We start from the raw sequence: 22,693 nt of genomic DNA on the forward strand, positions 1-22,693 counted from the left end.
CATGTTTAAGCTCAGGAGACTTGGAATATTAGCCTAGTCTCATGTAAGGGGTGTAATCTGCATAGAATAAGCAGCAGAATTAAAAAAAAAAACAATAAATATGCTTGAGAACTGTTTTCTTGTCAGAGGAAGTGGTAGCAATTTATGACACATTTATATCACTCTCTGTTGCCGCTCAGGGCTGGACATTTCTTCCAATATCCATCATTCAGGAAGAGGCTGGGAGCTGCTTCCAGTCCAGACAGGCACTGCTGACTGACGCGTGGTCTGTATGAGAGCTCTCCGAGTTCTGCTTCAGAGGGACACTCTTAGCTGGGCGGGGGGGCTTCTGTAGAATCGCCGTAAGCACTCTGCCGCATCGAGATCCCGCACCTCTGTGGAGGCAGAGTGCAGAGGGGCAGCCGACCTCTGCTCTGTCCTGCCAGGGGTGGGGAGTGCTAGGTGAGGTGTATTCTATTTTGAAGGCCAGTCAGCCCCGGCGATGAATACTTTATACATAATTGATTAATAACACAGCTACCGTTCTGTGTTGACTTTGTGAAACCAGCGGATCAAAAGCCAGCCAGCACGTTCAAGATGTTCCAGTAGGATAATGTAGGTGAATGTAATGAGTCATTAAATTCTGAAACTCTAGTATGAAATAATGTTCTGTTTTGGTACCCTCCAGACTAATATGGAACATGATTTAAAAGTGTTAAAAAACACTGGCACAGAGGGAGTGTTAAGAAAAATGTTTGAACACCTGAGAGTCTCTGAAGAACTGAGGAACAGGTTATCACTGACATCCTATAACATCATCCTCAAAATCGTGACACGCAACCTGGCTTTCACCTGGGAGGAGGGTACATTTGCAGGCAGCAGATGTACTGTACGTGATGCTTTCATTTTACTGTCACTGCCTTCTCAAATCACACCTTTTATTTTTAGCTTTGAAAATATGAAAATCTCTTTTAAAATGTCAGTGTTGCCTTATCAGATGCCAGAAAGAATTGCTTTAAAGTTGTTTTGTGATTCATGGCTTCCTCTCTCTCCCAGGTCTTTAAAACACATAGTTGAGGAGCTTGAAAGTGTGCACATGAGCTCAGTGCCCCTGAAGATAATATCACAGAATATACCAAATAAGGTCTTTGTATAAAAACACAGGACATTCAGTTAAATAATTTATCATCGGGAAAAGGTTTATTGTAATAAAGGTAATGGTTGTAAAGGATGTAATGTATAAAAGAAATGTCAATTTAATAAAAGCTGTAAAACAACAGTTGTTTTAGTTCAGGTGGGTAGCTGCGTCAGCATGCGTAGGCCGCAAAGGTTTATTCCAAGCTGAAAAGAGAAGAAAGAAAACACAACGTTTCGGCTGTGGAGCCTTCTTCGGGCGTAAGCAACAGTTGTTTTAGCTCTCTTCCAGATCAGGTTTACTTTTGACTCGGTCTTCATTATTGCAATGATGGTGGTGATTCTTGTGTTAGAAAGCCGCGTTGAGATCTTTCAGAAGCACAGATATTTCAGAAAGAGAACACAGTTGGGCATTTTCCTGCCAACTTATTTTTGGAAACTTCATTGCACGTGTTCCAGAATCCGTATCCTCTCTTGTCTGAACTCCTGTTCTCTCGGAAGCTGTGTTTGTTTTCTAGCCAGGGTGAACAAGCCTTAGGATTCTGGTAGACGTTTTCCAGTGTAAATACACCAGGTATTCTGGAATGTCAGCGTGTGTATTCTGGAAAGATCACAGAAAATACTCAGTATTTGCCAACAGGCAATGCCATCACATAGCTACCTCGATGGAGGTGTTTGTAGAAGTCATTTTTTTCCATATGTCATTTAGGTCACTCATCATTAAGTGATAGTACTAGTCATGAACACCTCTGCATAAAAACAATGTTGTAACACAAGATAAATTGCCGCTCGCCTTTGGAAAGTTCTTCCATCCTTCTTCATCAAAATGCACCACAGGAGGTATTTTCGAATGATGGCACTTGTTGATGGCGTCCTCACAGCTGTGCCTCAGCCCTGTGTTTAGAAACACTGCATACACACTCTGCTTGTAGCAGAAATACCCCCTGCTCAACCAAACAACTGTCACTGTGTCATTCCAGAATAAACTGGCTCCAAAATATTATCGGCAAGCCTCCTGAGCTCGAATGTGCTCACACCTGGTACATGTACAGCACTTGTGTCTGCATAGTTGCAGTCTGCTCTTGCTTTGACTATCATTTTTATTTAAAACGATAAATTCATGATCTTAATGCATAACAGGGTAGCTATTATGTAGATATTCCAATAACTGCTGGGCCGTTAGGATACGGATAGTTGTCAGAGAACGGAGAGAATCTACTTTTTCAAAAAAACGTGTGTACACATCTCTAAAACAGAATGCAGAAGTGACAATTAGCTGATAAATGTCTGATGCTTTTTGAAGTTGGGAACGTGATTTTTTTTTTGCTGACAGCTCAGCAGATTAGTACAGAGGTTTGAGAAAGAAAAGGTGCCTCTCTCGTCTGGACTGGAATAGGTAGCTCAGCTGCTGACAAACATGTCACTGTACAGCTAGGCAGTAATCTAAGCACCCAGGTGAACTGAGTCTGAATGCGGGCTTCATCCTTATCCTATCAAGACACTGAATTCTGCTGCTACAGACTCATTGATAATGGTTAGCTCTCTGGCAACACTGAGACTCACGAGGTAATGGAGCTTGTTCACTAAATCACAGTATTACATACTGATGTCCCTCCGGAGAGACGACTCATTGCTCGTCTAGCAATGAGCTGTCTCACCCCTGAAGCTCAATATGTAAAGCGTGAGATTGTGTGAAGGGGAGGGTTTTTTCAAGCAGCACATCAGCAGTGATACATTAATAGGTTTTATACTTGAGTTAAATGCCTGGCAAAGGACTTTACAGAACTCGAGTGTGTTTTTTCAGTTTGATTTTAAAGGGAGGGCATCAACGACGGATTCGGCAACAGTGTATCTGGTGGTGGGGTTTGCGTTTGGGCCTCCTGACCTTGTGTCTTTCTCTCTCGGCTCCAGGAGTGAAGGCTGTGTTCTCGGGACACTACCACCGCAACGCCGGGGGGGTGCACGGCGGCCTGGACATGGTCGTGACCTCGGCCATTGGCTGCCAGCTTGGGACGGACCCCCATGGCGTGAGGGTGGTGGTGGTGACCGAGGAGCAGGTGGTGCATCGCTACTACAGCCTGGAGCAGCTCAGCGAGAAGGGCTTGGAGCCGGACCTGCGGCAGCTGCTGGCCTGACCTTTCTGATCGGCCACCTCTCGACCAGCGGCTGGCCAGAGCGGGGCCCCCAGCTCCCGTCGCCGTTGGCACGAGCAGCGCGCGTTAACTCACGGGGCATCGGTGTGCAGCTGGACTTCCTCAGGAACCTCGGAGGTAAAAATGCATTCAAAGCGTATTCTGACAACTCGCCCCGCGGGCTGTCGAGACCGGCATTCGGAACCGCATGTCCAGTCTCGGCCCTTGCTTGGGCCGGGGCTGTGTGTCTGGCTGGGGCTACCCTGGTCACAGCTCTGCCCATTGAAGCACAGAGAGTTTAAAAGGCCAGATTTGCAGAAAGCACAAAAAAAAAAACGACATCGAGCTGCACATAGCAGGGAAACAAAAAAAAAAGGAAGAAGGACACTTTAAGATCTCACACCGACAGCAGGAAGCGTGGTCTGATTTTAGTGGCTCAGTTTTGTTTTTGTCCACCCAGTTTCAATAGAGAGCCGAGTTGCCACGGAAACAGATCACACACCGCAGAGTTGACCATGACAGAAGGCGGCGGCTCAGGTGCCGGACTGTGTAATCACTGCGCTGACCTCATTACAAGCATTATTCTGTTCCTCTTCACACCTCTCTTCATTGCAGAGTGTTACAGCAAAACACCGAGCCTCGTGGTGCCTAATCGAGAACATTAAGTGCAGAGACATGCTGTATTCGAGTTGCAGTAGACTTTGTTAGCTCATTTTCAGCAGAACTCGGGAAAGGGTTTAGGACCCTGTGCTATGTGCGAAGGCTCAATTATAACTTTAGGCAATTCCATCATAAGATTAGTGAGGAAAATTAGATTCAGCACCTGGTGAGCTCTCTCTAAAGATTTGCTGCCTTTATTAACCAAGAGAGTACTTTGGAGATTCAGAAATTTAATTTGATGAATTTGTTCCTTTTTTTATTAAGTCAATGTTTGTTACTATGAAGTTGGTTTTTTGTGTAACGGCAATTTGATTGTTGCTCTCATTTCTTGCCGGAGAACAGAAAGAATCTTGCAACTTTTGCTGTGTATTATGGAGAGATACAAATGTTTACTAATGTGTTAAGCATGAGTTTTCAAAAAAGTTATTTTAAATTGGATATTCTGAAATATACGCTGAGACAAAATCTTAACATCTCAGTACTGTCTTGCTTGTATATTTGGAGAAATATGAGAAACCTTAATAATGAATAATAATGAATATTTTTTTAGATCATTTGGCCTCTTTAGCTCCTTTGGTTTCTAGCATTTAATAGACCCGAGAATCTCACCCAGCCGTTTCTTGAAATAATCCAGGATATCAGCCTCAACCACAGGGCTGGGCAGCTTGTTCTATACTCACACCACCCTTTGTATGAAAAAGTGTTAAATGCACTTGTCTGAAATTACCACTCGTGTGACTTTTGAACACAAGAACCAGGTCCCCCGTAGTCTTACCTGTTCAAGATGGGAAAAAAAATATGTTCTTTTAGCCTGTGAGCCCGTAGCACTCCTTTACTGTACCTGGTCTCTGCTCTTTAATCCCAGATGGAAAACAGAGTTGTCTTTTACTATATGTTCATGTTATCCTTGAACTCCTACTCCCCTGACTCTATCTAGATTATTAATAATGATCAAGACGAGCAGTGACCCTAGTTCAGATCCCTGTGGTACTCCACTAGTTCCATCACATCAGTTTGAATGTTGAACACCTGTCTGTCCTCTGTGTTATGTTCTACTCTCTGCCCAGGTGCTATCAGGAAAACCCCCTGCTCAACCACACAACAGTCACCGACAGTCAACAGTCACTCCAGAATAAACTGGCTCCAGAATATTTGTATTTATATATCAGCAAGCCTCCTGAGCTCAAGTGTTCTCGCAACTTGATGCACTCCCTAGGATGTCTGCTTTTCTATTATTTTATATGAATGGTTTCTCGAAAACCTTGTGAAAATTTAAATATACCATATCATGTATATCCTGTCCTGTTTTTATCCATCTCAGCTGTTTCAAAAAAGCTTAAGTAAGAGCTACCGTTTCTTCCCAATTCAATATTGACTATGCCCTAAAACTCCTACAGTCTTGTAGATGATTCACTGCTTTAGTTCTAATTATGGTTTATATGACCTTACAAGTAGTAGCAGTAAAACTTACCGGTCTATAATTACAGTACAATAATAACCTGTACTCCAGATAGTAATCTGTTGGTATGTGGTGCACACAAGGGCACAAGGCCAGGCAAGGAGAGTGTCAGGTATTAATAATGGTTTCAGTTATTGAAATGATTATTTTTAATTAACTTAATACCTAATTATCCATTCATAAACACCATGAAGAGTGAGTGTGTTCAGTCGGGCTTGCTCATTTAAAGGTTAGGCAGGCACGCAGTATTGATTTAGATGCAGCAAACGCCTCAGTCTGGCCATCTGGATGCCAGCTAACGTGCTGCTGCTTCTTTAATTACCAGTGGTTCGTTTTCCGCAGCCACTGGACAGCCGCCACAGGGTGTGTCCGTCTGGGGCGCGCGCTGACGTTCGCCTGGCCAGTGGCGTAGTTGTAGCCAAAACAGCCACTGGAGGGCACTCCTGGTGCCAGTCTCTGCCAGCCTGCTAGGCACATGAACTCCCTCTTGGTAGTACTGGGAAAACTGGTGACTGCTTAGCCCGTTTGCAGTTAACTTTAAAACAGTTTGGCAGTGTCTGTGTTATAAATACTTGCACCCAGGTATCCATACCGGACAAGGTCACACAGTGTATTGTAACCCCTGCCCCTCCAGCCAACAGTGTGTGTGTGTGTGTGTGTGTGGCACTGGTGCTGTGCCATCTGGATGCCTGTACTGCTGCCCAGTGTCCGAGTCTCTCAGTAAGCAGCCCAGTCTGGGGCGCACTGCTCTCCCAGTTGCTGCCTCATCAGGCTGTCGTTCAGCAGGAGTGTCGGGGTGGGGGGGCTGAACGGCAGGTCTTGGGGAGCCTTCGCCTGGCTTTTTGCAGCCTTTTCTTCAGATTTGACATTTTTGTTGCTGCTTTGTTTCTTTGGCAGCACGTTTAAGTCAACTAAATACCGTAGAAGCTCTTTTCTGTTTTAGATTTAAAAAGCCACATATGTATTTAGTGGATTTACCTTATGCATCTCCAACATTTATGCAAGATTGAAAGCTGATTCTTGATTTTTGGGGGAGCAAATGTCACTCCTGTTGGTGGGGAATGCATTTAGCTGTGGCCTGTTGACTCGGTCACTATCAACATCTGAGGTGCCATGCTTTCTGGTTGCTTAAATGCACTGATTGTGCTCTAGGAGCATCCACAGCAGATTGCAGGATTACTGAGCTCTGGAACCAGAGTAATGTATTAAATAATTCAGTCTTTCTCCCACATGGTTTGTTAAACACTGTCGTTTGACACAGGTTACGTAAGTGACATTAAACACGGTCATTCGGGTTATTAAAACATTGAAACACTTTGACAATTATGACTGAAATCTCCCGAGTAAGACTCATATGCACACACCTCCCCCTAATCTACCACTCTCCTCTTGGTAACATGTTTTTTTTTTCTTTTGCAAATAAAAAGATTGCTTGGAATCAGCAGTGACCAATTATTATTATTTAGCGCAGTACAATTGAGCTGCATCAGATTAATGTACAGAAACTCTCGGTGTGAGACCTGAGACCTATAGAATCTCACTCCGGGCTCGTTCCTTGTTTCTGCCGAGGGGAAAGGGGGGAGATTTTGGTGTGCCTCATCTCTGCTCGGCCATTCTCAGATCCTTCAGTTTCATCCGGAAAGCAAACACAGTAGGATGTGAAATATCCTTTGATCTACAAGCGAAATCTTACTGAAGACCCGGATTAATCATCCCTGTACATGTACTGCCATGTCTTCTGGATTCTTTTTCATGTCCAGTGTAGTGTTAATGCTTGTTGACGTTCCTAGACAGAAACAGGCTAGTCTTACGGTGTGGCTAGATCTTTAACTGTTTGATTAGTTAATTAAGAGCTCTTTGTACCAAAGCCTTGCACTAGAATCTCCCTGAGAGATCAGGGATTTAACAGCCCAGATTTATAACCGTGTGGGGAGGCGTCAATCTCTGCCCCTGGTCTGCAACAGCAAGGTGTGATTGTGTGATTGTTTCCTCCGTCACTGTGTGGAAGGGAGGGAGAAATCCCCCCTCCTTGTATAAAACCTTAAGTTTTATTGTTGCCCCAGATAAGTTTCATTCTATCTTTCTTCATTCTTAAACTGTTCTGGGAAATTATTTAATTATAGGTTAGTACGTCTCCAGATTTATCACTGAAGAAACTTTATGAGCACTTCAGTTGAAGGGATTTGATCAAATCTCATAGCAAGGACAATTGGAATCAAGTGGCCGACCCACTAATATACAGTTTATTCATGAGTGATCATCTGGTGAACATAAAGTCGGATGGGACCCAGTGCCCAGCAGTGGTCAAAGTGGCCTGAACTCTTGGCTTTAGATTTCTGCAGACCTTGGCATTGCTCGTCAGTGTTTCCTAGCTCCACATCATGATTGCTTGACTCATCTTATCTTCACCAGTGATGACTAATGCACCCAACTCCTCTGCATGCTCCCTGCTTTGTGTGTCGTCTCATCCAGAGAAGAAAACTTTCAGTGCTTTTATATTTCACTGTAATTTGTGAATCCCCACCCACAGGGGCCATGTTATCAAACTGATGACAAATCCAGTTCATATTAGATCTTTGTGGGCCTTTTTATGTTGAATCTCTGGAAGAGTTCCTTCTTGTTGCTATGCAGAACCGCACAGTCTGTTGTGCAGCTTGGATGCTCCTTTTTCACAGCAGATGACCAGTCTGATTCAGTATCTCAGCACAGAGTCCTCACAGCAGTCGGCTTCCTCAACATCTGCACAAGTGGTTGCTCTTCAAGCATTTTCTATCAATTTAGATTTCATTTTTTTTTTGGCAGTTTATAATTATTCAAGAAGGGGAAAAAAATCTGTCTTGGCTTCTTGCAGTGCGGGGAGCAGCAGTCTCTGAGACCCTTATGCTTGATGGTACTTTAGAAATTGCGTTAGACACACCACAATCCTCATCAGGACAAGAGGGCTGAAAATGGCTGTAGATAGATATAGAATACCATCCACATACACACAAGCTTTTAACTCCACTTCAGACTTTCACATTCAGTTATTTTTGGTGTTTTATAATTGTTTGGTATTTAATTTAGGGATTTACACATTTATTGAATTATTTTTTGCAGTCTAAACTGCCAGGAGATTTCAGGTCAGACCAACAGTAGAAGATACATGCAAAGAAAATTAAACACATTGCTGGTAGTTTTTTTTTTTTTTTTTTTTGAGAGATCCAGTTGAAATGATTCCAGGAAGATCTGTAGCTAAGTGAGTTCCAGACCTGTGTTCTGTGAAAATAGACTTTTCTTTTAAGAGTTACTTAACTGTAGAGGTCCAGGGGATCTGGTGAAGATGTGGCCTGTTTCTGCATGACAGCTTTGAGTTACGTTTGAGCAGAGCTCGATCGTACAACACAGCTGCTGTGTCCAGTGTCCAGTGTGCAGGAGCCCCTCATTGCACTTGCTCCTTCCTGCCTGGTGCTGCTGGAGTCCCTGTGCGCCACCAGTCCAGATTCTGCGTATGCAATGCGTGGGATCGCCTGGCTCGCTCATGATAGGAAATAAGACTCCTTTGACTGAATATCATTTTATATCCCGGAGGTCTCCCTTACTGCCGACGCCTGTTCAAAAGAAGTCGAGCAGAAGGGTTGAGCTCACCTGCCTTGCTTGAAACTGAAATGCAGAAGAGGAACAGTGTAACGGTGACAGTAACTGGAGGCAGCAGCGCCTACTGAGTGCTTTATTACTGCAGCCCTCCACCCACAGAGGTCTTGGGTAGAGATGGAGTAATGGTGAGGACAGTGCGAGTGTTGCCCTTGTGAAATATTCCAGCAGGCAGGCTGGAAGCCCCACACGCGAAGGGCACCCGACTCGGAGTAATAAACGAGCGCGTCAGGCTCTCTGCGGCGGCGTGATCGTTAATCACAATTTAATGAGCCTTGGATTTCGGCGGCGGAGGCGCCACCGCATTGGCAGCTCGCTGTGCGCCCGCCGCTCCTACGGCACGGCGGCTGGTGCCGTTTTCCTGCGGGCAGGTGTCCGCCTGGGCGTTAAACGCATTGCACCGCCCTTCTTACCGAATGCCCACAGGCTCCATCTGGCGCCCGGCGGTACTCTGCTGGGCGTTTCGGCAGCGGCCAGGAGCACTCCTCAAAGGGAGGACAGGGAGGCAGCGTGCGTTGGCACATTAACACCACACCGGCAGATCCACTGGCCGGGGGGGGAAGCAACAAACTGGCGTCCCATCCAGAGCGTATCCTGCCTTGTGCCCGTCTCTTGCTGGATTAGGCTCCGGCCCCCGTCGCGACCCCGCTGTTGGGTGGAGCAGTCAGAAAGTGGCTGGAGGTTGGGGTTATGAACGAGCTTTCAAGGAAGCAGAGAAGGCGAGAGCTGGGGCCGCTCGGAGCTCTGTGGGCACAGCAGCAGACCGGATTGGTACGTAGCCCATCGAGCAGTTAGAAGTAGATCCCCGGAATTAACGGTAGGCTTCCTAACAGTGTTACAGGTGCAACACCCCCTCTGGCTTGGGCAATTGAAATGGGAATTAAAATATAACACAGGGGAAATTGTGGTCTTGGTCTGATGAACCCAGCATCATCACCTTTGCTCATTTATAACTGTCGTTCCAAAAGATGTAGAGTAGGTATGTACAGTACGTAAGTATTCATAGCATGACGTTTGTCACAGTCGAGGTCATGGCGCGTCTCAGGGCTGGGGCCAGGTAACGGATGAGTATGAATATTGTTATACTGTATGTAACAGGCAGCCCGTTGTTCCAACAAACCACCACCATCATGATTAATCACAGTGAGAGTGCAGTAGTAGGTAATTAATAATGTTTCCTACTGTCAGGATACAAAAAAAAACAACATTTCAGTGTAACAGCATTGATACAATTATAGTCATTATATGGTTAGACAAATGCTTCTTTTAAAAGGTTATTTGAGGTTAACATTTACTGATGGCTGTGATACAAGCACTCCAGACATTTCTTTCATTTGATTTGATAACCGGTACTGCAGCTGGAAGAAAGACTGAAATTAGATTATAGTTTCAGAAGCCTAAAACACTCGAACTGCATAACGTTTTGCCTGGAAATGCTGACTGGGGAACAGGGCTTTGCTCGTTCAGGTCTTGTCTTCTCTCCTTCACAAACTCCCTGGCTGCTGTGTTCTGGGTTAAGCGCGGGGACTGACAGAATTAGGGACTGTAGGTGTGAGAGGAAAGCAGGCTGTCGTCCCAGGGCAGGTCGCGAGGGACTCGGCGCTCGTGAAGGCAAGTCTGGCAGTGAGAGCACGGCAACAAATTCCCGGCCCTTTTTCCGTAGTGGAAGACTTGGTGTTCATGGAAGAATTAGTGTTTACGGCTTAGGAAAAAAAAATCCTTAAATTTCAATTGAGGGATGAACAGTACCAGGAATCAGTTATGAAATAGTGAGTGTATACTGCAAATTAACCTCAGCTTTTGTGTAAAAATGCTGTCTTGTAGTGGGCAAGAGCATAGTAATCACACTGCACGCATATTTTGTCTTTATAGTTCTCCCTCAGAACCAGTCTGTGCTGGCCAGATTTCGCTTAGCTTGGGCTGTATTCTTGCCGTCCATGTTTCTCCTTTCCGGTTCCTCAGAGTGGCTGAGACATCGGCACGAGGAAGCTCTCCATCTGCCCAGCTTGAGTCACCCCCTCCTCCTCCTCAGGGGGTCGTGCGAGCTGGAGTCTGGCCGCAGGCACACGCGCACGGGAGCGAGTCGGAGACACCCGTTTACCCAGACAGCTTTGTCTTATTGTAGGAAAGCAGGGCACCTGGGGAGAAAGCTACACGGACAGGGAAGAACATGCAGACTTCACACACATGGTTCTTACAGCTCCCCCTTTGTTTTTAATCCGTGGTGGTTAGCAATATTGACCAGGACTGCAAATAAGTGAAACATTTAAAGGCTGAACTTCATGTGGATTTACAGCATCGTAATAGCCGGACAATTCATCGCAGTAGAGGGATGGATGACCAGGGACACTGTCCTGTACTCAAATGAGACAAATCGAGCTCCTATTGTACCGTTAATAAGAGGAGGAGTGTAGGCCCTGCTGCTCTGGCCTTCCGTCTGTTCTGTCTAAAGTTACCCCTAAATTCAAGAGGCGAAACAGCTTCTCGCTTCTCCTGATCTCCTGTGCAGAGGAGCCAGCGTGACCCTCTTGGAGCAGCGTGTTTTAATTCTTGATGGGCACCGGGATACAAAGGAAGAGGCCTGGTGTGAAGCAAGGCGGCGTTCTGGAAGATCGCGGGGAGAAGCGACTCGGCCAGTGTGACGAGTTTAATTACAGCCGGAGAAGGAGCTGCTCCCTGCCGGGGCGACGGGGTAATTATTGCCCGAGAGGGGGGGGGGGCTCGTATGGCCAGTCTGCCTCCGCAGGCAGGGTGGAAATGAGGAAGCTCACGCTGGGCCCAGTCTGCCCTGGTGACAGCGTCGCTCGGCATATTAAATCACAGCGGGCCTGAGCTCCGCTCAGCTGTTCTCATTATGGCCGACAGGCTTCAGAGAACATCAGAGTTCACATTGATTTGGGCTGAAATGCTAATGATGTTTTTAAATACATGGGATGACCACCTTGTCCCAGAACCTCGGGGACACTTTGAGATGTCGTGGATTTTCAGTTTTTTTCCCCCCTTAATCTTTAAGAAATTCTTACACATTTTTCCAGAGCAAATACCGATATCTGTCTGCAGCGCAGTATGAATAAGATGCCCTGTCTAGCGGTCTTTTTTTCCCCCATGACTGATCAAAGCGAATGAGCAGCCAATAGGCGTTGCTGATATGATCAGAAGAGAAGTGGCAAATAATCTATTAATTACCGGAATAGTTATTTGTAAATGCCGAAAGTTCATCAAAGTTTTTGCTTTTATTTCAGACAAAATATATACAGTATCTGGCTTTTGATTTCTCTTCCAGTCACTTCAGAAGCTGCTCATAGCACCTCATGGCCGTTAGGGCACCAGTATCTGTGTGATAATTTACAAACTGATTCCTTTGTTGCAGCAATTCCTGTTGTGTCTCAAAGTGCCACAATCCACACGCTTCCTGGGATCCTTGCCGGCAGCCTCGTTAGGGCCGGAACGGTGTCCTCTCCCTCCATGTCCGTGTTCCTTTCTCTGAGTGGCCTCATCCGGCTTGCACCCTTTTCCGATGGCCTCGTGCAGCTTCGCACGTTTCACAGACCCCCTGTCGGCCAGAAGGGATTTCAGTCTCCCCTGGGAGACTTCAGAGTTTCCTTCTCCCTTTCTCTCCCTTTGATAGGGATTTCAGATTTCCCTGGATACTGTATGTGTGCCCCCAAAATTTCTTACACCTATTAGGCCATCCTCAAAAGACCTGCTATGTTATTTTTATTTTTCCCCATTTAATAACCCATGGAAGTGTAAGGCATGATTTATCATCAGGACCTTCTTGTTTCTATTCTAAGTGATTAGGCTGTAATCATGTTTGTTTTAATCACACACTGTGGCTACCGAAGCTTATAAAACTCTTGAATCGGCCCAGGTAATGTGATTTATGACTTTGAGTTAGCTTAGCTGAATGTTATCTGTTTAATGATTTATCAACGTTGCATGCAAACCCATGTTTTGGAATGTAGTGCTTTTGAAGGTATTTAACCTAAACTTCAGCCAGTCTCTAGCAAGAATGATTAAACACTCAACAGAATTAATAAATGCTCTCACCACAGTAGCTTGCATGTGCCAGTTTGTGAATCCCCTCTGTACGATTAAACACTTTTAAAATTGCTTTGACACCATGAGCGTATAGAACTGGGGCAGTTCACATCATTGTCTGAGCCACAAATCCCCCATCAGCAGAATGCCTGAGCAGTTTGTTTCCTGCAGTCATCTAGGATTTGAGGCTGCCAACTTTTCTTGCCCGTTGCGGTTTCCAAAGAAAGTGTCAGCTTCAGGTGCTTATTTTTAGGACATCAATCACTTGTCACCTCACCTCTGGAGGACAAGTTCTTTTGTGGCAGTTCATCTGCATGTAGTTCTCGACAGGGTAGTCAGAAATGTACTGTATCGTCTCTGAGAAATATGGCCAGTGCGAAAGTGAGCAGAAAATCAAGGTGGCTGCTGGGCAGCGGTGGAGTGGGATCAGAAGAGATGGGCTTGCAGGTGCCAAATGCATGTTGCCAGTGACTTTTTGTACACATTTCTTAATGCCCTACCCAGTGGAAAGCCAGGCCCCCAGTAAGAAAGAATCCCTGCCCACTGGGTGAAAGATTGTTTCCTTTTGGCTTTAAGACCTTGCTGTGTTGGTGCTGCTTGTGCCAGTGATAGCTAACGTTTCATTTTTCCGAGCTCTCCTGGACTCCGTACGGCAGCTTATTAGTGCCATGGAGGAAAAAAAAAATAGTACAAGCTAGTACAGCATTTAAACGAGAAAATGATTGTGTTTATACAAGATAGTATTGCATTTAACCGAAATACTTTTGGGGTTTATACGAGATAGCCTTGCGTTAATACTCAATACTTCATTTGTGAACAATAGTGTCTGCTGTATTAATTTCTTGTATTATAAAGGCAATAATATTGTCCCGTGTAAAGTACTGTAGTGTTGACTTTAACAACGGATGAATATCATCTCGCTCCTCTGTGTGCAAAAAAGTAATAATCTGAAGAAGCAGGTGTACTGTGTTTTGTATACACGAAGTACAACACTGTGTCAGCGAGTATTCTCGTGTTAAACTCGTGTCATTTTTGCCATTTCTTTAGAAATTACACAGCTTTTCAAATGTTATTCTTCATGTAAAACTGCAGGAAAATGTACTGTACATAGGTTTTTGCCTACTCTTTAAAACAGCGAACGGAATACATTTACAATGACATGGCAGTAAGACTTACAGCTGGCTTACTGTTGCTGGTATTGTTGGTCATAGCAAACAGCAGGACAGCAGTTTACAAATTGTTTTTCTTTATGTGTGGCATTGGACATCTCTTTACATTCATGTCTGTGCAAACGGGCATAGGAGCACAGTTTCTTCTACCATCAAATGACACTCTTCCAGCATTTTTCTGTATAATTCCAAATTCAGATGTACTTGATGTCAGCGTACGGTAGGCTAAAAGCTTTTGAGTTTTTTGTGCTTAAGGGTGCAATGAGTGACCAGGTTATTATAATAGATGCCCTTGTGTCACTTCTGTTATAGTCGTCTTTTTTTTTTATATTGAGCCAAGGTGAAAAATCTTAAGGTTTAAGGGCAAAAGGATACAACAGGATTTGGTGCGTTTACAACAAAACAGGATCTGGGTGAAAGGTTTTCTAGCTAGACGAGCAGTAAATAATGACGCCTCAGCTTTTTATTCTCAAGTTATTGTACGTCTGAAAACAGATCTTGCCCCTGTGGCACAGGAAGCCCCTTTTTGTTCGGTTGTGTGCTAGTGATGCACACCAGGCCATTAGCAAAGTTTATAGACAACTAGGTTAGTTCTAGAGGCATTCAACCTGACTGGCTTTAATGATCTGGAATGAGATTCGTCTAAGTGTCCCCCTCCTTACGGCTTTCTCTCCTGTTTTTTTTCTCTTATCTCTACAAATCATAGAGAACGCATCTTCAGAGTGCCTGGGGTGTGTGGGCTATCTGCCTGCTAGCAATGGAAGGTGCAGAGCAAGGTTTCGTACTTCACCTTCAAGGTGCAATACAATCAAAGTAAACAAGGTAAACTTGAGATTATAAAGAAAAGTTCTTAGACATGACAAAGTCCAAGTTCAGCTAATCTCTCTCTCGATCCCATGACACATCCCTGAGACTGACAGGATTCGAAGTACACTCACACCCTTTCCGACAAAGCCACTATAGACAATGTTGCTTGCTAAACCACTACAACGCACCCCAGAAATGTCTAAGAAATGTTAAGAAATAAAATCTGCCTCCTTGGTTAGCCTCAGTCCTCTGAATTATATGTACAGCCCATGAATAACAAATGTACAGAAGCTCTGTGCACAGTATGTTCCAAATCTAATGCCACACATTCTGCAATGGAAGAGCATTCTTCGTTCGTCCTTCAGCGAAGACGTTTCATAACTAATGCATAATACATCTTTCTGTGGTTCAAAAGAATAACCTCAAAAGGTTGTTTCAAAAGAAAAAGGCACAGCCAGAATAGTTCTGCCAGTCACCGTGTTTTTATTAATAGGCCCATTGAAATGGCTAATTGTCACTCCAGTGAAGGAGCCAGCCACGGGTTCAGCACCTAGCTCAGGGGCGCCAGGAGGAGTCAGGGCCCCCCTAACACAGTTCTGATGCGACTTTTGGCACCAGCTTGGGGATCATTTTAAATTTGCAAGGGCATAAATGTCTTTTTAAGAAGCTAAAAAAAATGAATTCAGGAATAAAATAAGACTGATCTAAACACTTTCCCTGAAATTAGCCTGTAGAGCAAATTCAAAATTCTGCCTACCGCTTCCAGTATTGGATTTCTGAATGTTTGGAAAGAATCGTGTCAAAAGGGTATTGTTAGGAGACAACTACCGACCAACGAGCAGCGCCCAAGGTCCAGAGAGCTCTGATCTTGAATTGTACCTGAAACGCAGATCTCAGCCTGTCAGCACTTCGATGTTTTTCCTCCTTAAGAACATTTCACAAATCTCAGCAACTTCACATTTATTTTGTGTCCCTAGGGGCTGTAGCGACTGAACAGCTGGATGATAACGATGCTCCTAATATGAAGACAAAGACAACGCTCTTTAAAAAAAAAAAGTCGTCTTTTGTCTCTTAATTCAATATGTATATACTGTAAATGAAAATTTTACACAGCTTGATAAGGATCTCTCTTCCGGTGTGCAGGAAAAAAGTAACTGCAATATGCACGGTGCTAATTATAGCTCATTATTTGTGAAAAACATTATTCAAAAATCTACTCAAATCAATAAAGGAAGAGTTATTACTCAACCCCCTCATCTGTCACTGTCACAGTCGAGTGTGTGACAGCTGAGACAAATGCACCAGCCCACAGCACACATGAGACGGTGGTGTTTATCTTTACGTGAAGCCAGCCTGGGTCTGCACCAGCAGAGATGGGGCGCTTCCCAGGCAAAAAGCCCAGAGCAGCAGCAGTGCACTTCTCCTGGCCTCCTTCTCTGGCTCTGAGCAGCACTGGCACAGAGACAGAGGGGTAAGCGAGGAGGTATGGGCAGCCTAGCCACATCTCTCCCAGGGGCAGAAGGGGTGGGGTGGGGCCACAATTTGGAGCAGCCAGTCAAGCCACAAACGCAGGCTTTTGTTCAGTGAGAGAAAAGCAGGTTTAAAACCAATGGGGAACCTAGGGGAGAACATGCACACTCCACACGCCCAGGCGTCCCGAGCTAGACTTGAACGCGGGGGGCCCTCAGCTACAATGTCATCGTCATATAACGTTTAAGCTGGAGATCGCTCCGTCGTGTTCCGCGGCTGCAGGGAAAACCCAGGACTGAAAACTGCAGCGAACCGAGCTTTAAAATGCATCAGCGGGGTCAGAACGACAGCTAACCTGTTTCCTTTGGCAAACAACACTCCCTAATGCTGCGAGCACGACACGGTAACGGAAGCCGTCTGAGGGGAGGCGGACCTGAAAACAAAAAAGGTGAGTTTAGAAATGAACCCTCCCTTGTAAGGGGGAGAAATTCAGACATGGAACGAGAGAGCACGGTTGTCATTTTCTGTGGCTGCCCTTACAGACATTTATAACTGCAGTTCACACTTCTCAGTGGGCTATTTAACCCTGGAGGCAGCAGGTAAGAATTTCCATCACTCTCTGTCCAGGACCATCTTAGTCTTGATCACTAGCAGGTGCTTGTGTGGTGTGTGATCAGCGTTCATGAACCTTTCATATTTACAGCCAAAAGCCCTTCATACGAACATGTGCAGCACATTTATTTTAGGTATGGTACATCTAATAACAAATACAATTATTTAGTTTGTCTATATGAACACCTTGAGACCTCATATACCGTTTGCAGGCACATTCTGCGTGATGAGAAAACAGCATTATTCATATACACTACACCTTTTTGTTTAGAAAGATATCAGAAGTTAGGTGTAGCTATAAAATGTGCACTGTAGATATACAGAGTAGATATACATAAATTTACACTTCCTGGTGCGAGTTCTTCCATTTTCTCCTTGAGCTGAGAAAAGCACTTCCAGTCTTCACAGTACGATCACGAGGATCTTTGTCAATCGACCGTAGGAGCCAACTTAGTGAGGAAATGTCTGTGGCACAAAAACACACAGTGCCCTTCATGCACTCTTTGCCTCGAGACACGATTGTCCTTTTCGCCTGTGTCTGCGCGCCAGATTAAAAAAAAAAAACTGACATCATTGTGAATAGTAATAGACAAGTCACCGGGAAAAACAAACAGCCTCACAGTAAGGCAGTCAGTGTAATCAGCAATTAGGGTAATGCTATCCAAAAGCTACATCTCTGTTCAGACTGCCCTCTGACCTGGGCAGTAGTCTGGGCGCAGCACGTTGGGCTTCATGCAGAGAGGGATTTGTCTCTGGAGGCTCCTGTTCCCCACCGCCAGCTGCACATCAGCTGCTCAGGAGTGTGCCCGGTCAGCAGGCTGTGCACACCGGCCAAGTCATGACGTGATCTTTACCCGCTACGCCCATGATCTTGATTTCTATTGGCCTAAAGGAGTCCTGTTTCATTATACAAGCCCCGTCATCCCAACTGCCTTTCAGCTGTTCCTTGCTTGTTCCCTGCTCTCCAATTCCCTTATCTGCTTAGCTTCTCTGGTCTAGCTGGGGGTCTTCTGCAACTTTAGAAACAGTCCGTTCGGACGTTTCTCCGGGAAGCCTTGACTGATCTGTATAGGAGGAGGGTCAGTGATACCTCAGACGGACTCTCCTCCGGGTTCCTGGAGACTACCGCGGTGCTGCAGACCGCCAACGGCCTACGTCACTGAATGGCTTCTAGTTGAAAATGTTCTTTAAAAGCATATATCGTAAGACACTACAGTGTGCGAGTGATCTAACGTCAACATGCGTGATTAGAGCAGGCATGCAGGACTATAAGAGAGAGGTCTCTGTGCGTGTGTGGCTCAAGGCCAGAACTATATAGCAGCAACAGATGAAATAAAATTTCCCCCTTTTTTGTCATAAAAGAGATGGTGAAACAGGGGGTGCTCTATTTTTAACCCAACGCCAGTGAGTCATTTCTGTCCTCAAGGCACCTCCCTGTTGTCTACACAACGGGCATCATCAGGGTCCATTCTCTCAAACCCAAACAGAACAATGGGGAGCAGCTTGTTTTTCTGCCTCTCTGACACCGCAGGAGAAATGACTGCTGCGCTGAGAACAGTGATGATCAGCACAGCTAAGAGAAGGTGCGCACGCCTGACGAGCGCCAGTCACACCCTGGGCAGCAGGGTGAGGTACAAAGCGGCACATTGAGGTTCCGCACGTCTGTCTACTCAGTGCGGGCCGGCAGAGCAGGTGGGGGCAGTCAGTAGAACCGCGAGGCTTTTGTTTGGCTTTTTCCTTGTGAAACGGTAAGTGTCGAGCAGGAGAGCAAGCTAACAATATGAGCAGTGGTAACTGAGCAGGGCTCTGTGTGCCTTTCTCTGTGGCTGTTCCTGGCAGCCTAGGAGTAAAAACCTGTTACAATAATGGAAAAGCTTAACTACTTCTTGCGGTTATTTACTTTGCTCTGTGCACAGAATGCATGACGCAGAATTTCCAGCACAGAACAACAGCATACAGTAAGCACTGCTATCCACAAATTAGAGCAGTTTTACCTAGACCAGGGCTTGGAGGAGACCAGCTGCTTACTTAGCCAAAAGATTCCTCTCCTAGGACAGTGCCTGACTGCACTGCTGCCAATACTAGCTGCACGCTGTCACACCCCAGTCACTGGCACGCTGAATACCTGCATTTGTGATGCCGCTACTGTCTGTCCGCACAATTAATCTTTTCTTCCTTTTCTCATCTGCTTTTCCTCTCCGTAAATCTAGCATTAAGAAAACTGCAGACTACAATCCTGTACAGTGTTTCAGGCATTTCCAACCTTGTCTCACTTTCCAAAAACTGCAGGAACTCCCCACTGGATTTCAAGAACATAATTCGTAATAATAGCGACAGGAAATATAACATTTACATTTATCTGTGTTCAGTAACCTTTCCAGTTTCTGTAATTTAAACTACTACAAAATGGTTCATCGCTGCAATGACAGCAAAATCCATTTTTTCTCCCACTCTTTCACATAGTACCGCTTTGCTACTGCGATCACTTTCCTCCATCGCACAGCAGCCTTAATGACTGAGCTTTAGGTTACAATATTGTTGCAGAGCACATCTGTAATCTTAGCTTGCGGAAACACGGAGGATAGGTGTGAGCCGTCCTCTCCCGCAGGAGTTCGGACTCTTCCTGTGGCACCTTAAACATTCCCAACGGCGTGGGTTTGAGCAAGCACACCTGTTCCCACCTTTTCTGTCTTGTCGAAATGTTCACAAAAAAAACAGGCACCAGAAATTGTCCTATAAAATGTTTCACCTCTGTCCTGAACCCAGCCGGTCTTCTGTAGCTCTTGTGTGCATGTCTGGCTGTGACCCTCGACCCGGCGCTCCCTCTGCACGGAGGTTTGCGTGTAGCCCTGTTCTCTCGCTGGCTGAGGGTCAGCTGGAGATCCGGCCTCAGTTCCCAGGGCGGGGGGGGGAGGTCAGAGGTCACCACTCTGCGGCTCGGGGTTGCGGGATTCCCTGTTCTGGCTGCGAGTCAGTTTGGGGAACCTGGGGCCGACGCGAGAGCGAGCGGGCTTGGTCCCACTCTCCGTGGCCTGGGGGGTGTCCCTGCGAAGAGAGGAGAGACAGAGCAATGAGCTCCCGCTGGGTCACAAACGACTGCACTGTCGGGGGGAGCAGGACAGCGCACGCAAGCTGCAGGAACCACATACCCCAAGGCATCGCTGGCAGACCGCACACCGGGGGTAACAGCATTCCCCCCGATGCTGGATGTGGCTCGACTTTCGGGATCATTAACTTTTACTTACGGGTGTCGTGGACCAAGGGTGTGGCCTGAAACGAATCACAAGGCTGAGAAAATCCTGTCTCTTTCTCAGAGCTCCTGCCCGCTAAAAGCTGCCGTTGAAAAGTTTCACGCGACTCCGCCCTGCCCGAGTCCTCTGTTTTATTTTATACCCAATGCACCTTATTTCCCTGCGCCTCTATTTTTCCTCCTTCTCGCGGTCGGCGTGGGGCCTGGAGTCCGCACGGCGCCGGGGCTGCGGCAGGAGGTGAGCGGAAGAGCTCGGAGCCCAGCGGGCCGCCTCTTCCTCACACCCTCCCTCCTCCCCTGCTGGCTCCACGGCGAAGCCCCCCAGCCCTCCGCCGAGCAGCCTGCCGTCACGGGGAAGCGTGGGAGAATGAACTCCACAGGACGGGCCCATGCTGGGCCCCCAGCAGCCCCACGGCTTAATCGGCCGAGGCAAATGGGCAAGACCGCAGGCACGGCTCTCCCGTAGCGCAGTCACTCGGCTGTTCTCCGCTATGAGAACCGCACACGGTCTGCATGACTACACTCGCCATTTCCATTCGCTTCATCTCCCATATTCTGCTGCTGCACGTTACCTAAAACTCTATTTCCGTTATCCTTTCACATCCTTATTACCATTGATCGCAGTTTGATTCCTAAACGGGGGGGGTTTGCGAGTTCTGCCTTAGCGGTGGTGTGTGGCTTGTCAGTGGCCACCGCAGAGACACGTAGGCAGTCCGGCGCTTGGGGAGCCAGGGAACGCGCACGGGTATGGAGAGGCGCAGCCATGAACGCTTCACAGCCGTAGCTCAGCGGTGTGCAGCCACGACAGAGGAGCTCTGAGGAGGAGACGCTGAGGACTGGGAGAAGAGACCCTTTGCGACAGGAGTCAGTCAGGGTGCAGCGCAGTCCTGTGAGCAGGAAGGCAGGGCAACAGGGCCGACGGGATACGAGACTTAGAGGGAATTCGTCCGGTCTGGTCTTGTGATTAGAGCCCAGTTAGGGTAAGGCCCAGACTTCTGCTAGTAATGGGCTCCAGGAACCCCCAACAACTGCTTCCACGCCACTGGCAACACATCCCCTTTCTCATCTGCTGATTCCCGGTTTATGACAGGGCCCGGACCACCGCGGAAAGACTGGGACACTGCGCTGTCCTGTCTTGCGGCGGAAGAGCTGCTCCCTACGTGAACAGGCCAGGATGACGCCGAGCCATGGCCTTCCGCTGCCATGGCAACAGCCCAGCAGGGGTTCTGACCCGGGAGTTAACTAGCTTCCTGTAAGGAGGCCCGAGTCTTTTCTTAGAAAATTTCAGATGCAAACGTCATTCAGGTTGTTCCTTAGAACAAACTTACAACATCTTCAATCAAATGCAGTTTTTCCTTCCCCGTGAGCTACAGGGCAGCTGTCCGTTTCTCTTCATCCTTCACTCTTTTCAGTTTAAAGCAGGTTCAGCTCTGCTTTCCCAGAACCTAGACCCGTCCGTGATCTGTGTCCTACCCAGACCCTTGACGTAGGCCCAGCCCAATTCTCATGGGACTATATGGAGGAGAAAAAAAACACTACATACCTTCTGAGAGTGAACAAAATTAAAAATGCTGTTTTTATTTCTGAAAAATCCCCTTGTCAAGCCTCCTTTGTCTATCCATCAAATATTCTCAACTCTAGCTTCAAATGCCTCTGTTTCACGGTGACATTGTGTGTGACTGTGTCTGTCTGTGTCGGGCGGATAGAAATGATCACAGCCCGCTGTGAGAGCTGTTCTTTGATATCCTGCATTTATTAAACTAGCAAAATGCCAGCCTGGGGTGTGAGTGGATTACGCTGAATTCTTACACTGTTGCTGGACTGCAATGTGAGGAGACACTGTACACTGTGCCCGAGGAAGAGCACGAATTTCACACTTCTGTACAAATGTATTATTCAGTTCAGCACCGCTGTTAACATCTATATTTAAAAATACAAGTCTGGGATCTAAAAATAAATCACAGCCTGTGCTGCCTCCTCTGAGTTACTTGGGAGACAGCGAGGTGGAGGAGAGTCCTAGCAGTACTGCACACCGGTCAGCACAAAAGGAACTCGTCACGCTTCCTTTTGCATATAAACTGCTGGACTTGATTTCACAAATGTGTGCGCAGTTCAGCAGTTGTGCAGAGCTGCGAGCTCTTTAATCCAGATGGACGCCTGGCATTTTCTCCTTTTTTCCCCGCTACACCTGGCTTAAATTGAGCTCCCCGACTACACCACCGTTGAATGACACGATCTCGTTCGTGCAGGTCTCAGGAAGCTAATTCTGTACAGGTCTGCTAGACGGCACATCCACGGAAATAAACCTGATGCCCGCATCAGGGTAAATCCTGGTGTGAATAAACCCGGC

At 46.5% G+C, this 22,693-nt stretch overlaps 2 protein-coding genes across 9 annotated transcripts in view; one reads left to right on the forward strand and one right to left on the reverse strand.

Annotated features, from left to right (window-relative positions):
* The window catches only part of cpped1 (calcineurin-like phosphoesterase domain containing 1), a 62,736-nt gene extending 40,802 nt beyond the window's left edge, over positions 1–21,934 (forward strand). The window contains exons 4-6 of one of the 3 annotated variants that reach the window (XR_015928292.1): positions 3,025–3,383; positions 14,911–15,026; positions 15,989–21,934. Coding sequence is in view for 1 of the 3 variants with exons in the window: in XM_088612411.1 (XP_088468537.1) it covers positions 3,025–3,248 (224 nt within the window). In the remaining 2 variants the exon portion in view is untranslated. Of the gene's footprint in view, positions 1–3,024; positions 4,460–14,910 lie in introns of those variants that run through there. The other 2 variants (XR_015928291.1, XM_088612411.1) reach the window with 2 other exon arrangements.
* The window catches only part of snx29 (sorting nexin 29), a 124,806-nt gene continuing 103,270 nt past the window's right edge, over positions 1,158–22,693 (reverse strand). For 3 of the 6 annotated variants that reach the window (XM_088612404.1, XM_088612405.1, XM_088612406.1), the window contains one exon: positions 17,199–20,138. In XM_088612404.1, coding sequence (XP_088468530.1) covers positions 20,009–20,138 — 130 coding nt within the window. In that variant the 3' untranslated portion in view covers positions 17,199–20,008. Of the gene's footprint in view, positions 16,915–17,198; positions 20,139–22,693 lie in introns of those variants that run through there. The other 3 variants (XR_015928290.1, XR_015928289.1, XR_015928288.1) reach the window with 3 other exon arrangements.

This window comes from Lepisosteus platostomus, chromosome 19 (genome assembly GCF_059453375.1).
Source record: "Lepisosteus platostomus isolate fLepPlt1 chromosome 19, fLepPlt1.hap1, whole genome shotgun sequence".
NCBI lineage: Eukaryota > Metazoa > Chordata > Actinopteri > Semionotiformes > Lepisosteidae > Lepisosteus > Lepisosteus platostomus.